Source organism: Dendronephthya gigantea, unplaced genomic scaffold (genome assembly GCF_004324835.1).
Source record: "Dendronephthya gigantea isolate DGI-Jeju-01 unplaced genomic scaffold, DenGig_1.0 000109F, whole genome shotgun sequence".
Classification (NCBI taxonomy): domain Eukaryota; kingdom Metazoa; phylum Cnidaria; class Anthozoa; order Malacalcyonacea; family Nephtheidae; genus Dendronephthya; species Dendronephthya gigantea.
In genome coordinates, this window is record NW_021163119.1 from 646,828 (window position 1) to 665,316 (window position 18,489).

General features: G+C 37.0%; 1 protein-coding gene across 1 annotated transcript; it reads left to right on the forward strand.

The window, feature by feature from the left end:
- Positions 1-9,299: 9,299 nt before the first annotated feature.
- On the forward strand, positions 9,300-18,489 carry LOC114535035. Its single transcript, XM_028556409.1, has 4 exons — positions 9,300-9,389; positions 17,123-17,599; positions 17,863-17,974; positions 18,460-18,489. Exons 2-4 carry the CDS (start codon positions 17,136-17,138, stop codon positions 18,487-18,489), a joined length of 606 nt encoding a protein of 201 aa, XP_028412210.1. The 5' UTR covers positions 9,300-9,389; positions 17,123-17,135.

An 18,489-nucleotide genomic window follows, 5' to 3' on the forward strand; every position in this document is an offset into this window, starting at 1 on the left:
AGTCGTATGATGGTGTTGTTTAAGATGTTCATTATGGTAGTTACAATCATGTTGGTGGTGATAATTCTCATCTACGATGTTGGTGATCGTGTTGGTCTCTAGGATGGTGCTGATGGTAATTGCGCTGGTTATGAAAATAATGATAGAAATTTTAGTAACTATATTAGCTGTATTTTGTTCCTGAAATTTGATGCTGATGAAAAAGAAAGATAACGGAACTCAGTGATGTCATGCACTAGAACGATAATTGGGGGGGGGGGTGATACATGCACTAGAACGATAATTGGAAGGGGGTTGAATATTCATATATTCAGTTCTGCATGCCCAACGGGTTTCTTTCGCAACTGCATGCAATAGCTTAGAATAGTAATATCATGATCAGCTCGGGTTCTATTGTTTAGGGCGGGCCTTTAACTCCTAACTCCTAATTTATAAATCGCCCGCTTCTATGAACATGAGCAAGCATGCAAGCAATGAGATGCACATATATGAATTTTTAACAATACATAAAACCAATTATACGCTACGTCACCCTCGCTGATCATGATATTACAAACTAATATCATGACATGAGGGAAATTAGTGATTAAATGCCCCCTCATGCTCGGGAGGTTTGTGTAATTCCACAAATTACACAAACCTCCCTCGCCTTCGGGTAGAACTGAATATATGAATAAACACTACCTCAATTATCGTTCTAAATTACGCCCCTGGTGGAACTAAAGGGCTGTTTACATGAGCCCGGTTACCCGAGATTCAACGAAGCGTGAGATGATTTTGAGGTATTGAAATGAGCAGATAACATGATCTTGGCAGTCGTATAATCACCAGAACAATAGCATGTGCTTGTTTGGTGTCATAAAGACTTATTTCAATACCTCAAAGTCTTCTCACGCTTCGTTTAATCTCGGGTAACCGGGCTCATGTAAACAGCCCCTAAAAGAACTATGTACATTACAGGGACATTTTATTATCTGCATGGAAGGGAAGAAATTTAAAGTCTGGAGCGGGAACTGGAAAATTGTAAAAACTTGAAATTTAAATAACATTATGTTCAAGACATCTTATGTTCATGAAAAAGATCACGAGACAACACAACAATTTATACCTTAGGCGTGTTTCAAACGTCGTTATTTTGTCTTTAATGCGTTCAACATTGCGAATTTAGAAACCCTACAGATGGTCGGTATCATAATTTAATATACTGAAGCTTAGATTTTTATTTAACACTATAGGTAGCTTATTTGTAAGCAAACTAACATCAAGTGGTAAATTAGGATTTTATGACTTCGAACGTGTCTGGTCCACACAGGAACACATGACAAGAATATCGCTGAATATTTAAATTTTTGCCTAATATACCAGTATGTAATTTGTAATTTTGTAAACCATTTCATGATTTCACTTCGTTGACTGTTGTTAAAATTCTTATTTCGGTGTTTGACTTACATCCCTAAAGTTGTCTCGTGTGATATCAACTTGGAGGTAATTATACCAAGTACCGGTTGTTAAAACTAATGGGATGACTGTATTTGGCTACGTTATTTATCCAACCTTGCGAAGAACAATATTTGTCTGGAGACTGGATCAAAACTTGGTCTGAGTAATCTTGATATTTGTTCCTTTTTTGTGAACGTTTAAATTTCTACACATTGAAGATAAAATTATTTTTCAGCCAGCATCGGACCGTAAATCAATTAACTTTTTAAATGTATTTTGTGAGCTAGTTTGAGGCTGGGATGATTATTAAAATGCTGATGATAAGAGAGAGTCTCCTTTTCAGGCAAGATGCATTTTGCCTTCTCAAATTACACCCGTGAGATATTCAATATTGTCCAGGGATCGCGGAGGGAGAGAGGGAGAGAAGGGGTGGATAGTTTTATGTTTTGAAAGTTTTCCTCAGTTTTTCTCTTCCGCACTGAATTGCAAGGAATGTCTTAAAGCTGCAACATGCATCCAATCACTTTTTTATTGCCTGGCTTCTTAAGGCTGTCTTTCACTTAAGCTGCGTCACACGGTACCGGATCCACTCATCACGACATCTTCGTTTGCCGTTATGAAGCAACCATTATAAGGTAAATACTTATTAATTTGATAAATTTGGTATATTTATTCAGAGCTCAGACATTAAAAAACACCGCTGTCTTTCATTAACTTAAAAATTTGACCTGATGGCAATCCAGTACCGTGTGAACGGGGCTTTCAGCGTTTTTCATACGCACGTACACCCACTAGTGTAAAAGGACATATATACGTTTTCCTTGAAATCTTTTGAATTGACCAGGCTTTTGCTGCAAACTTCTTTAACAATTGTGTCATCATACATAATTGCAGTGTGAGCTGAATTAAATACATATGCAATAAAATGCCCACTATGAACAAACGGACCTTTATGAAGAATTGCAGCCAGCAACGTACAATCTATGTCATTTTCATCAAAATTTCGAGCAGTCATCCCTCTTAGATTTATTTTAAGATCACATAAAACTGGCGTGTACACTCGTTGTAACTTTCCAGACTGGTTGCATTGAATTCGATTTATAGAAAAAGTTAAAATGTTCGGTATGACGTCTATCAGTTCGACGTGATGAGCTGCAGGTTTGCAACTACAGCTTTTGCAAATTTCATCTTCTTCGGTTGTAAAGCGTCCAATAGAATGGGTCCAGAGCAGCGATTGCAGGTTGACAGTGTCACTTGTTAAAGGTATTTGAATTGGATAAGTCCACATGACAACACGCCTCCCGCTAATTTTTTGACAATCGGGTACGAGACATCGATTCAGAGTAAAAAGCTTCCATTGATAGAGAGCGCTCAATTCCTCTGACTCAAATTCAAAAAATTTCGAATAAACGCTTCCCAAAATCTGCGAAAAGCATTCACGTGCGTCTTTGTGGTCTTTCGTGTCTGGAAGCATTCCGATACACTGAGCAACTTCCAGTGGACCGTCGCACAAGCGGAGTGGAGGTACTCTCTTATTTGACACGTTACTTAGATTTTCCAAAGTTTTTGCAAGGCAATTTAGAAGCCCAGTAGGATTCGATGCATTTCTCCATTTATTCAATAGTTTTAGCAAAGGAGTCGAGGCTAAGCAATGCAAAACACTGCTTAACCAACAGTTCGACTTCTTGTTAACTATGCCTCTATTTATACTCGCAGAATCCACCACACTGATTTGCTGGTCATTATCGACTGCTTGAACTTCGTCATCTTCCCAAATAGTAGATACATAATTATTACTTACATATTGTCATATAGCTCCGAAATTTTATTGCTGTCAGATAGCTTTTCAATGCCTTTTGAGTTCAGTATATACCTCAAAAATGGGGTAAAATTTATAAAAATACAATTTGTGCAAAAGTAATTTGTTTCCCCAAGGATGGCCAAGTGTTCATTGAACTGAATGCAGTCTAGATGAAAGAAATCTCTACACAATAAACATTGAATGGCATTAACATTTCTTGACTGGCGACATATACAGCATGTCTGGTTGTGACTCTTTACACTGTTGGAAATTGATATTTTATTACCTTGTTCGTTGGCAGGTGAAGTTTGACTGACGGCCATGCCAATTCATGGGTGACTGTACATGTATCAGAACCAGTTTTGCTCATATATTTTTCTTGGTCTACTACATTTAACTTATTCCATCTCTGTTTGATTTCACTTTTAATCCCAACAAAATCCAATTTACTTTGCGCTGCAACGTCATTCCAAACGCTTCTTTCGTATTTATTAAAAGTAGCATTATCCTTGTTAGGTACCTTTCCTTGCTGTTTAGGTTGATTTGGCAATTCTGCATTGAAATTCAGTTTGTTCTGCAAAGTCGAAAGATATTTACCTTTTTTTCGTACACTTGATTTTGCTGGTGTTGATTTGTTCCATTGCTCTTCGGGACATTGCGTGTCACTATAACCTCGTCCACATCAGAGTTGTCAGAGGATTCTAAATTCGCAGACTTCTGTTTACAAAGCTGTTCCACTTTATCAAAGTTTTTTTTAGATGTTCGACCAATTCCTTGCAGAATAATGTCGACAAAACACCGCTGAAGTGCTTTATTATCCGCCCAATTTTCGCCAATAAAAGTGTTCACGCGTAGATGAGGTTTTCCCTTAAATGAACAATGCTTTTTATATTTGAAAAAGTTTTCAACTTCTGCGTTAGTGTTGTTATCCACTTGTGAATTCCTAATCAGCGTGCTAATAGGATTAAAAAACTTAAAGCTATAATCAATGTTGTGCCTTCGTAGATCTCCAAAAAGCAACCCTGACCAGAGTATGCAAGTGGGAAGTACAGGGAAGACTTTTTACGTGAATTCTGGTGTTTGATGTAGTTCTTTTTAAATACCCAACAACAGTGACTATTAAAATTGTGTAAGATGTCAGAGAAAAATTCAACATAATTACCACTAAAAGCTCTGTGATTATCAGATTTCCGATTTCCAAGAATTTCCACCACTGGTATTTCTCGCCATTGACAAGGTAAAGTAAACACGACGGTAAGTAAACACGATGATGACGGTTTCACCAACGTTGCTCTAAATGTTCCAGATGACGGTACGTTGCTGGCAGACAAGGTTTTCGCTGTCTTACTGGATACTCAAGGTATATTCACAAAATCATTATCGTCATCTTCTTCCTTTTCCAAGCGTTGATATGCATGAATTTAGCGAAGGACGGTCTTCAGCATTGTCAAGAATGTAAACATAGGGATGACTTGAGGAATTTGTTTGCGCTTGTTGAATTTCTGCAGCTGTTTCTGCGTTTTTTCCTTCTTCACGTTCGTTTTGTGAGATTGATGACGTTAAATTTTGTTCAACTTTGGAAGACGACGAATCCACTTTTATATCCACGTTAGTGACGTTACCAGAGCTGGTCGGTATTTCTGTGGTTATTTCCTTTTGATCATCTGAGAAAAATGCGTTTTCGTTGTAAACTGTAATAACAGCTTGCCCTATAACGTGACCAAGAAAATTAGCCATACCGCATTGATCAGCTTTCGCGTCAGGAATGGGAAGACGCTCATCGTCTTCACACCTCGTAATTTTCTCCCCCTCACATTTATTTGGCCTTGAAATGTCGAGTGAAGCGTTGCTCAAGTCGTTAGACTCTTCACTGCCTAAATCACCCAGTCGACTAGGACCACAAGCATTATTTGCAGCAGTTGTTTTAGCGCACCCCCTAATGTCCCCGTCGTTTTTCCGCCACAGCAATCGCAATTGTTCTATTTTTCTTTTTTCCACAGTCAAAGTCCTAAAGTAATGCTGCACAACAGATTTCCAGAACTCTTTCTTTGACGTTGCTGTAGAGATCGACAAACCCGCAATAATTTCTGCTAATCGTTCGATATCCAAATTACTCTCGTTCTTCCTTCCACCTCCCTTCAAACCATCAGCCGGTTGCCTGCGTTTCGACCAAGACTTTCCTGACACAGTTACTGCAAAATCACAGCTTAATTTTAAATTTAACTCTTCTTCTCTTTTTTTTTAACAAAAGAGCCTTCGGGCGTTTTTTCGCTGTTTAAGATTCCGATCGGGAGAAATGCCAGATGATCGATGACGATGACCTCGGAGAACTCTACCACTTAAGCTTAGACCTTTAAACTGATTATCACTAACCTTTCTTGAACGCGGTTTTCTCTCTGTGATTGCTGTTTTCATGCTCATAACCGGCAAGCGTTCCAAGTTTTAATGTTTAGATGAAAGCACTCGTATCATCGTATTAGAATGAATCTGACCAATACAATTAAGTCGGATTTTTTCGATGTTTAAAATCAAATTTAGAAATTATTAAACGCAAAAGCACGCGGTTAAAAATGTCTATGTAAATATACACAAGAACACATGGTTGTAAAAGCGCTACTACCCGAGTATCACCCGATCTTCCTGATGGGTTTTCCCTGAGATCAAAACAATGTGAATTATCATTGCCCGTGAGCTTGTTGTCAAAGTTTGTATTCTCGTGAGTTGTTGGCGCTGAATGTGAATCCCAAAGCCCTATAAAACTTTCATGGTGTAGTATGAATATAAATCTCAAGTGGCCATCTTTTAGAATTTTATATCAAGTCAAAACAGCGACGAAATCTGCGAAACAATCCGAGTGATGTTCAGTTTATTTGACATATTTCTGACGTTTGAGAACTTGAGCCGTTTTTAAGACCATGGTTTAGCGATGCTGTTTGCGCCGTGGAGTGAGAGAAGAAAAGATATTTTTAGCGTAAAGCATTCGAATGATGGCTAACAATAATAATATGGGGTTTTTGATTTACCAGCGTTGTCCGCTAAAGCGTGAATTTGCTTTAAACACGGCGGTTGTGTCCATCGGGTTGTTGTAATGTTAATGATGTCGGGTGGTGACAGAATTCTGACGGCTTGTTCTCTCAGGAGTTGTGCTCACTGGATACGAATCCTAGAACCTCAAATCTTTGTGGTGGAAGAGTGTGAATGTATATCTCAAATGACCATCTTTTAGAATTTTATTTAAAGTCGAATTAGCGAAGAAATCAGCGAAAAAATCTCGGCGATGAAAAGCGTACTTAACATGCAATGGCCGTTCGTCGATTTGAGCCGCTTTGTGTACACTTGTTTGACGGTGTTGTTTCCGTAGCATATTACAGTTAGAACAGATATTTTTTTGCTTAGAGTATTCGAATAACTGTTAGCATTGATGATATGACATTTACAGTTCAATAAACCAATGTGGAAAAACGAAAATTTGCAGAAACCGGGTTAGTTGCCTTCGCGAAGGGATTAAATTTATGCCACGGGTGCGTGGTTTAAATCAGACAGCTAGACTTTACAGAAGTTGCCTGTCGTGGTTTCGCAAGCTAGAAGAAGGTTAGAACTATAAGGATATTCTCATAAGCTTTCTCTCGAATGGCCATCTTTTAGTTTTTACAAAAACTCGTCGTAAAGCTAGTAAATCGAACTTTTATAAAGCCTGGCGGTCGCCCGTGCCGCTGACCAGTCAACTTTGCAAAAAAAATGGCCAACTTTACAGAGCTATTGCGAGCAAAGTAAATGAAATAAAACCCTCATTTTCGGCCGTGTTCTTGATAATATAACAAAGAAAAATGTCCTTTTTAAATTTTTTGATTTCCATTAAAAGCGAAGCGGCCACATCGGTTTGTTTAAAAACTAGCCACTCCAGCTCCGGGTTCGCTCGAGCCACAAACCACGAACCACGAACCCGGAGCTGAATATCTTGTCATTTTGAATGTATTTATGTATTAATAATTGATGTATTTTTGGATGTTGCTATTAAATAAGGTTTTTCATTCGTTAATACTATGCTTACTATTCTTCAAATGTATAATAAACAATTATTGAATTCGGTTTTTGTGATATGCAGAGTTATCAAGGTCTCGGTAAGCGTTATCAAAAACCTCATCCAATAATCGTTTATAATATTGTTGCTAAAATGCTAACGTGGTTGCTAAGGAGGCATTGATCTAGCCAATCAGTGCTTGGCTTAGCATCCGGGACTTGAATTATCCCCCATTATCGCGCTCCCCTTTTCGAATGATGTTTTCAATACCAATGTGTTATTTATAATCTCTATGGTTTCTTGGGTTTCTGTTTCTCTTTGAGTCTTTATATTTCTTCAAAGTCTGTGTTCGTAATTTGTCAAAATGATCGTATTCTTGGACTAGAAGCTCCCAAAGTGATCCTGATTCGTCGTGGGTGATCAACGTATTCATTGAGAAAGCTGAAGTTGTTTTAACAAGGTTTTATATCGGGTTGGGATAAAACGCGGATCCGGAATTGCGGATCCGGAATGCGGAATTGCGGATCCGGAATGCGGAATTGCGGATCCGGAATGCGGAATTGCGGAATGCTAGAATGTTAAATTTAATTTCAACATGTATAACAGAACTAAAGATATATAACAGAACTAAATTTCAATAGTGGAATAAACGTAGTCTTTCCAAATTAAGAAATTTTATTATATGAACATGAGTGTTATATAGAGTTTTACGCCACCGAGAAAAATTGTATTTAAACACACGAAAAATCCGATATTTTTACGATATTTTTACGTACAATATCTTTACGTAAAAATCAAACCAATCAAAAAATCTGTTGTAAAAAGCTCCAGTTTTTAAATTTATTTTTATAATTTGTTCATATAATAAACAGAATATTACATGGTTGCTTGGAAATACAGATTTATTTCTACTGTTGAAAAGAATATTTCGCACTCGCTCGCTGCTCTCACTCCCGAGCAACATTCTCTAAATAAATTGCATATTTCTAAGCAACCATATAATATTCTTTATATAGTTACCGACGAAGTAATTGGCAATTCAGGACTACATCCTTAATTAATTCCCGTCTTTATAAAATTGCCGTTGATTCGACACAGCTAATCGGGATTCTATTTTTTTTCTGATACACCCTGTATAGTTTAAATCTGGAAACCAGTATCTCGAAGTATGCGCAGATGCTCCGGTCTAAGGTGTTGGGCAACATTATTGGGTATTTTTGCCATTTGTGGTACAAAATAAGGCTGCTTTTTCCTTACACAATCCAAATTCATATGGAAATAAACATTTCCTTCTCTAACTCTCATTTCCCCATTTGCTGAATCACGAAAACTTCTATTCATTCTTGAGATGACTGTAAGATCGTCATATTATTTCATAGTTCTTTCGTTTCGTCTCGTATGGGATTGCACGTGCGGGAATTTAAGAATTTGAACGTGTAGGAATCCTTTAAAGTGCCGATTCCGCTTTCTGACGCCGGCATGTTACAGCAGTCAAGCAATTAATTAATTAAATGGAATCAGATGTCTTCGATCAGTCGGGTGCATTGTATTCGCTGAAAAATACCATGGTCGTATGGTATAAAACGAGTCCGGTGATTGCAAAAGTTTATTGTGAGGTATAATGTATTAACTAAAGTTCATGGTTCGCGAAACGCCCGTGATCTGGAGGTTGGGTGTCGCTATCAAGGTGTGTTTACAGGCGCTATTCGCGCAACATATGCTCATTAAACGTCATGTTATGCTAAACAGAGAAACTAATTCACAATACTGTAAGAATTTTCTCTTACAAGACAGTCCGGAACTATGTGTTTCGTGAGGGTTTTTTATAAACATTTATTCCAGTTGCTTTTAAACATTTTTATTAGTTTGACGCCGCATTCCGTTTCCGCAATTCCGCTTCCGCAATTCCGCATTCCGTTTCCGCAATTCCGCATTCCGTTTCCGCAATTCCGCATTCCGTTTCCGCAATTCCGCATTCCGTTTCCGCAATTCCGCATTCCGTTTCCGCAATTCCGGATCCGCGTTTTATCCCAACCCGTTTTATATCGACGCAGACAAGTACAAAAACAAAGACATACTTTGGGCTAGTCGTGGTAATACAGACTAGACAAGACCAGATTGTCGAAGGTATGTGCTAGATTCCTTGTAAGATTTCTCTCATATTGCGATATACGTATGCGGCCTTTTCTATTTTGCTTTAAATTACAATGTTTTGACCGGGTTGTTTGGTTTATATTGGCGTTTCGGTTTATCTTGGCGTTTAGTATATTGCACATTGTTGCTTATATATACAGTATGTCGCCCAGTTTATTCTTCGCCTTTTATCATCGCTCGATGGTTCAAAATTTCAAGATTTGTTGCCATATTTGTTTCGAAACTTATGTTAAAAGAAAATACGCCCAGCTTCGTTATTTTTCTTGCGATTGCTCAAAATCATCACGAATATTGTTGTCTAGTTTTCGGACAATCGCCCAGTTTTCGGACGGGCAATTTATACCCTCAAATGATCGTGATTTGACGCTCAGGTAAGCTGAGTTGAAATTCAATGTAGCATAAATATAACAATTTATTTTAAACAATTGTTAAAGTTAATGTTATTTTTCTGGCATTTGTCTATGGCACTTCTAATTTTAGAGTGCACTGCAGCCATATCTAGTTCTTCTTTATAATACACTCGTATTGCACTATATAATCAAAAGCATATTTTTGCATCATTTTGCATCTTCCTAAACGTTTTTGCAATGAAAAACTACGAGTTGCATTATTGCTTGTTTAACAGCACGCCGGTGTCCGAAATTAGGACAAGATATACAAAAATGGCATGAATGGCATTTAAAATCTCACTACATCGTAAATATGCGGAAAGAGTCGCACATTTTTACCTCAAACATAAAGGAGATTTTTGAACTCCTTTTTATGTAAAAATTTTTACATTTGGTGACTGGGCTTCTAAGAAATTAGTTTTTGAAATGTTCATACAAATTTGTGTCCCGGTAAACTACCCAATTTTGAAAGAAAAAATATTGACCTACCTTCGCTAAAAATGCATAATTCCGAGGAAAGCAAATAAAAAAAACACGTCAAAAACGCAAAGACATTCGCAACATATCAGAAAATGATCGGAAGATATTGTTTGAATTTTTCCTTTTGTTTAAGAAACGAAAATTTAGCAATGTATTAAACTCAGCTGTCCGAATACTGGTACAGTCATGGGCGTCGCCAGCTTGGCGTCGCCAGCTTCGTAAGTGGGGGGGACTTATTCATATATTCGTGTTTTACATTATTCATTTCTTTTCAAATTGATTGTTTTAACGGTCTGTGAACATGAATATATGAATATGTCCACCTCACTTATCGATGCTGGCGACACTGGGTACAGTCCGAAAACTGGGCTACATACTGTATATATTACTTAGTAAACAAAAATATTCACAATCTGATTTAGCTGGGTAAGGGAGAAATTTATTTTTCAACGTTTTGTAGTTAATATCCTCTGCAAAATAATACACCAGTCAGCGCTATTATTTTGTTTCATGAATTCTGCTATAAAATGGTCCTATTAAAACACATCTAATTTTCAATTTATATATATAGCACGGTAGTACTTCCCTAGTTTTAATAACACAGGAAATCAATTTTAATCAATTTCACTAATTCATTTAGACCAGAGTCCAGAAATATCTTTCAGGGGGAATATAATCATTTCATTCATTTCTTACATGTCCATTTTAAAACATTTTATTCGACCCATTGTTAGGAAAATTGTTCGGCAACAGATTTGGTTGAAACGATCCTGGGAACTGGATAATATATTCTAATATACTCTTCATGCAACTTCGAATGGTATTAAGTTTTATAGCTAAAACCCACCTGATCATGGTCAAACAATATATGTTATATTAATGCAAATATCACATAAAGACTTGAAGACTGAGATATATTTTACTAAATTTATAAATCATAATTTGAGTATTTTAGTTCTTTTAATCTTACATCCACATGCCATCACATTTTACACTTCCTGCATTTATTGTTATGGTTCCTTTCTCATGTATAATACCAGTTTGTATTCAGCAAATTGGCTTCTTCTTTGGTAATGGGGATATATTTGCCATCTTTCAGGCTATAGGTATCAGCTGTTCACTGTAAGATAAATTAGGAATTTTCATAATGGGAAAGGCAATAATATATGAATATTCCTTCAAGAGCCAGTTAGGTATTTAGTCTGGCCCACAGGCCTTACTAGGGTTAAGCTTTGCTAGAACCTTTTGAACATGTTCCTCGGTAACTTCTAAAAATTTAGGTCAATCTTCTAATGGAAGGCATCTAAGGGGAGTGGAAGATTTGTATTCTTCAAGTGGTGCAAGAAAGCTGTATTGATGGTATTTGCTTGTTCTTGTGGGGTTAGGTTTGAGAATCTTTCAACATTCACTTGACTTAATATATTAGAGCTTGAAGCTTTCAAATCCTGGGAAACCTTTCGGAGGGTTATAATATTTAGGCATGTTGGTTAATATAAGATCGCATCTTTACAGGTAGGTATTTTTACAATTTGTTTGAGACAGAAATGATTGAGCAAACAAGTGATATTGAGGCGATTGATGTCGCCAGTCACAATTAACCCGCCATTTGGATATTTTGATTCCACCAAAGTAAGCATTTGGACCAGGTAATCTTGCATTAATTTCCATCTGCACCAGGTGGGTGGTATATTACAGCTGCAATTATACAGTACAGGATGACTCTTGAGGAAGGCGACTAGGTCTAAAATAGACCCATATGGTCACAGCAAATTTTAAGCCTCAAGGCAAACAAACAATTCAGTTCGACACATACATACAAGATTGAAGATTGTTGAAGTCGAAAAGCTGTTATTCAGCAGCAATCTTATGTCAAATATTTAAAAAGCGAAATGGAATGTTGTCCTGGTTAGAGGCAATAGCACTACTAGAAAGAACCGTTACCAGTAAGATAAGGTAAGAAAGTGCATAATGCATGATAGGCATTCAGGCAATTCAAACTCATAACATTTCTATTGTTTAATTACATTTGAAATAACTGTTACCAGTAACATAAGAAAAGAGTGCATAATGCATAATTGTTATAGTGCATGGTAGGCATTCAGACTGATATCATTTCTATTGCTCAATTACATTTGGTGAAGTAGTGCAGCTAATCTGTGTTAACTATACATAGTATTCTGTACAGTGGTAATACTCCGCAAAATTATTATCTACTAGAAATACATGCATGCAGCAACCCCCTCGCTATTTCAAGCCAAATACACAATTTCCTGAGCTAACCTGACTTAAACTTATATTATGAAATGACACAAAACTCAAATCAGTCTTATTATATTTTACCGAGTGTATTCAATACAAAAATAATCATAAAGCTAGTGTAAACATAGCCTGTTCAATTTTGCTGCATTATACCATGGCAGCTATTAAGTAATGGTTTAAAATCGATTCAAGTTTCAATCGATTCAAGTTTTAAACGATTAAAACAGTACAAAATCTTCAGAGACAAAAAAAAGCCCGCCTCAAATGTTATTTTATTCTGTAATTTGTTTTATACTTTAATATAGTGTGTATTTTTAATATCAAAATTCAAATTACACTTTCAAAAACACTTTAGCCTTTCACAGGTTTATGCGTTGGTATAAAAAGCCGAAAATTATACAAAGCTGAGAATTAAGCAAATAAACGGCATACAAAGCTGAAAATTTTACAAATACAGCTCATCCTTACCGCGAAGCAAATACGAAATATACAAAGTATATATGCACGTACCCTTTGAAACCATTTATAAGCTTGGTTGACAAGAATTTTTTTTTTCAATATACACCGTTTAAATATGATCAAAATATTAACATCTATTCAATAAAATACGCCAAAAAAATAACAGCCCCTAAGTGTAGGGTAGTTTTACTAAACTCGTACGTCGTTTTTTTGCAATGAAACGCGATTAAAAATGAAGAAAATATGCGAAGAGTTTTTTTTAAATTTGCCGTGTCCCGATGCGGGATGCCTGTTGTCGTGCAAAAACATCAATTTCAAAACTCGTACACGTTATCCTATATTGGTCATCACAAAACGGTCAGAGCTGCATGACCAATAGGATCGCGTATACGAGTTTTGAAATTGATGTTTTTGCACGGCAACAGGTATCCCGCATCGGGACACGGCAAATTTCAACAAACTTTTCGCATATTTTCATTTTTTAATCGCTTTCATTGCAAAAAAACGACGTACAAATTTAGTAAAACTACCCTACCCTTGGGAGGTGTTATTTTTTGGCGTATTTTATTGAATAGATGGTAATATTTTGATCATATTTAAACGATGTATATTGAAAATAAAATAATCTTGCCAACCTTATATAATGGACCTTTTTCATAATGACGTCAAACGAGGAAAGTATGATGTTACACGAAGTTTGATCGGCTCGATAGTTTTGTGGAGCCAATCAAATTTCGTGTAACATCGGACTTTCCGCGTTTGACGTCATTATAAGAAAGGTTTATTATATACTTTAAACGTGACCGGCGAGTGACGTACGTGATGCAACGCGCGGTCCAAATATACTGAGACTGGCAAAAGTGTCTTGTTTCATCAAAAACCTGATTGTTGGGCTACCTATGATGAAACGCTTTTACAAAAAGGTTTACGAAATGACAGTTAAATTGCTGACGTTCTCATTGAAATATTGAAATACAAATTTTCTGTCATAGCCAATCGGAACGTTTGTTGATTACCAGTCTAAAGATATCCTCAAATTATGTGTTGAACTGAGATAATGCCTTTGGTCCTATAATTATATGTATTCTAATTTCTAGCGCGATTAAAGAAATCATGCACTATCCGTTGCATAGCGCTATCCAGCTTTCATGGACTTGAAATTGACCGTTATATATCAACACCACTCAAAGCGAGCTCGATTTGATATTTTGATACAAAATCAACTCAAAATATAGAATTTCTGTTCTTGGACAAATATTCTCAGAAAACCTGAAGAAACGAAGCGGCTTTATTGCGAACAGCAGTGTACCGAGAGGTTAGTTTTCAAAACACTGAGGATACTAGCTTCTACTATAATTATTATTGATGATTAAAGAGAACAATTCAGTTCTTTCCTATATTTCCACAGGCATCTAAGATGATATAGCCTGGTTGCTTAAAAAATAACCAAATTTACCAATGGCATTCATCTTGCTAAGCTTTTCTCAACCTTGACTTGAAAAATATTTCTAGATAGTTAATTATTAGATTGCTATTGGTTTATCTGTGGAAAATACAATAGACATGTGTGATGTGATGAGAAAGGAACAATTTTTTGCATAAATCTACCTCAACATAGTTAGTGAGTTGTATTGTAGTTTTATGTGGTCTCCAAAGAATATACATGGTATTCTATTAGCTGTGATTGCTCTTGGTTCTACTTTGGATGCACCAACTACAAAGTTATTGCAATTAAAATACCAGGGCAGCCTTGAATTCTTAAACCAACACAAAGTTTCATGTTTGACACACAAGCAGAATATAACCACATTCACAACCTGGTCAAACATATTGCAAGGTGTTGTTGTATTGGAAACATAGGAAAGAACTGAATTGTTCTCTCTAACCATCAATAATAATTATAGTAGAAGCTATAGTATCCTCTGGGGATACTAGACAGTTTTTTGAAAACTAACCTTTCGGTACACTGCTGTTCGCAATAAAGCCGCTTCGTTTCTTCAGGTTTTCTGAGAATATTTGTCCAAGAACAGAAATTCTATATTTTGAGTTGATTTTGTATCAAAATATCAAAACGAGCACGCTTTGAGTGGTGTTGATATAAAACGGTCCAAGCGCGAAGTTGTAAAATCCGTTTTCGCGGCGTTATATGAAGCCAAAATATTCCAATTTTTTTGCTCAAATTTCTTCTCATATGCTTCTATGTTTGTGATTGTAAAATTGGCCGGGGCAGAAACGTGGACAAGGCAAAAACCGCAAAAAAACTACGGTTCTGTAATAGAAATCTATATTAAATGATACGAAAGTGGGGCTTCACTTTTGCCTTCTATAGATGCCTTATCCAGTCTTATTTCAGATCAGTGGTTCTTTGCCGGTCTGGAATCCCCCAGTATTAAACCGTTGCCGTAGTAACGGTCCAACTCTCATATTTTTGAACAAAAACAAGCTTGCACTTTTATTTTTGACACGAAAAATATCGACGGAGAATGCGAAGAAGAGCATTATTTGGTACATGTGAATATCATATTTATTCATCTTTGATTTTTGTTTATATTACTGTATCATTCTTATTTAACGAGTAAAAAACAAAGTTTTGGAAGCCACTTTAGTGCTTGCTTGGCGACTGGCTGGCGAAAGAGCCGGCAAGAATGCTGCAGCGCATTGCATAAATAAATAAACTAAATACTGTATGCCATATAATAAATCCCTTATTAACCGAATACGTTCGGTCCGTACTGGAAAAATAGAGAAGAACATACGAGAAGAACAAACCCAGAAACCAGGGAAACGAGAGACGGCTACCCAGGAACGTGGACAGGGATTAAAGTCCCACATGTGAAACGGTTGCAGCAAGGGTATAGAACAGGGTACGACTTGGTGGTGTTGTTCGTGTTGCAAACTCGTGGTTTATTGCGGAAAAGACTGCCAGAAAATACACTGGCATGTCAGCGCATAAAGTACTATGTAACGCAATAAAACGCGATTTTGCTCAGAAAACAGTGGGCTTAAGTCCTAGTATCTTCGTTAGTCATCTAACACCGAGGTAACACGCGAAGGTAATTAGCCTTGTAGGAAGACAATGTGCCATTAAAGCGAAGCTAAATGAGAAAGCGGTCCAGATTCTATGGGACACAGGTTCCCAGTGATCGATCATCTCAACGAGCTTTTTCCAGGAGCTTCTTAAATATGGTGATTCGTGACGTAAGTGACTTGCTAGATGGTGATTTGAACCTGACCGCAGCAAATGATAGCGACATACCGTACAGGGGATGGATGGAGTTGGACTTGGGGATTGGAGATTCAGAACAAATTATTTCAGTTCCGTTCTTAGTTACTGATGAGAAAGCTGGACTGCCGTTAGTAGGTTTCAACCTTTTCGAACATCTAATAAACTAAACGATAGTGGAATAGCAGCAACATTCATTGAAACAATGATAAAGGAACAATGCTGGTAACGCGACAGCCTTTGTGAATCTAGTGAACAGTGTGAACCACGATGAACTATGCGTGGTAAAAACTTGCAAGAAGGACGTTGTCGTCCCTCATGGGCAATCTGTCAACGTAAGTTGCAGAGTCAACACGGGCACTTTAGATCAACGCACACCAGTCTTACTCGAACCGGATGAGAATCCCACCTGGCTAAGCGGCCTCCAAGTTTCAAACACTCTGTTAACTGCAAATGTGGGAAAGTCGAGTAGAGTTGGCATAGAAGTAGAGAATACAACCAAGCAACATCGTTCTAAAGAATCGGACAGTTTTAGGCCATTTACAACTTGTACAATCAGTCACTCCAATGGAAGTAAAGTTAAAGAAAGGAGACGAAGACACTCGGGGAGAAGATAAGCCGAACCCAAATAGAACAAGTATCCCCCAGCCTCGTCAAACCAGTCCGTCTTCGATCCACAAAACAGGAGAACCGTTAACCTGTTCTGTTTTCATACATAAAAAGCAAAATACTAACATAATTAGGAATTGGACAGCCGAGTGGTAGTGATACGTCTTTAGCAATAGGGCATTTAACAAATCCTTCTGTATTCTGCGCTTATAGGGTAAATTTGTCACCGTAAACGTGGTATTGCGCTTGCAGATTTACTGTAACCATTGTTTTGTTTTCCCTTTTAGAGAAAGTTTTCCAATGGCGGATCCTGTCGATGAAATTGGAAAAGCCGTTCATGGCGTTGCCCGTGAGGCATTCCATGCTACAATTTCTGGCGGTACATATAACATAACTATCGACGCCGATAGAGCTGTTGTTAGAGACATATTATTCGCAGCGTCCGCAGTGACAATCTCACTAGGAGCAATATATGCAGGTTATAAATTAATTGCACGAAAAATGGACGGGGCTGTTGATAAAGGCCTTGGCGGTGAAAGAGATGACCAAGATGTTCGGGACATCAAACCGAAGTGTCTACACGTCATCCTGCATTGTTTTACGGACAAAAGATTTCTGGAGGTTTTAGAAGATTTTAAATCTGGAGGAATGAAAGAACGCTTGAGGAGGGAATTTTTTAATATTGGAATTGAAACAGAGGGATTGACGGTTGAAATTGAGAATATCGAAGAAGTAGAAGAAAGAGCAGCGGATATAAAAAAGAGGTAAAATTAAAACAATTTTTCTCGATGCATGGCACCTAATAGTTGATTATATAAAAAGAAAAGAAATTGGATTTGGCAGGATAATTTTTTAGCCATGAAATAATCAATACATATAATAAAGGCTTCCCAATTCATCTGAAGGACATTGATTTATAGCCTACAGGCATAAGATAGCTACACCGTGGTTTAAATTTTGTCTACCAGTCTGCTCTGGCCTGGGTTACTGGGTGTAAATAATAGCATGTGTAAATCCAAATTAACAGTAACATTGGAAAGGATGATGGAAGTCATGGACAACAAGACAATGCAAGTGACTTGAATTTAGAAAAATCAGAGTGTTCCAGTGATTCACTAAGAGAATATGATGAAAAAATGGTAAGTATAAAAGTAAGTATAAAAAAAATTAATTTGTACCCAGGCGGCAGCAGCAGTATACTCAGCCACTATACAAAGATCGGTAGCCAAGAAAGCGTGAGGCGCGGGGGTGTTTCTGCCAAATTGTGTCGATTTCTGCCGAATGTGATTTGAAAGTACTTTTTTCTGTACTTTGATGAAAATCTTTAACAACTATGGACGCACCGGAAGAAAGTCACCACATGAAGGTATTTAATGCTACCGTTTTGTTTTTCTTTATTTTAATACGGCTATTTTTGAATATCCGATAAGCCAATTATCGTGTATTGGCTTTGCGCAATGTCACAGATTCTTTCTTTGTTCTATAATTTCAAGTAAATCAAATAATGTTTTCCTGGTTAGGAAAACGTACGCTAAAATGTAATAGGGGATTCTAAAAAGACAAAAACGGACATTCGTCTATTGTATATTTTTGTGTACTATTTTACATATTTATAAAATACCAGCCAAAGGCAGCAGTTTTTAATCCTGAATGA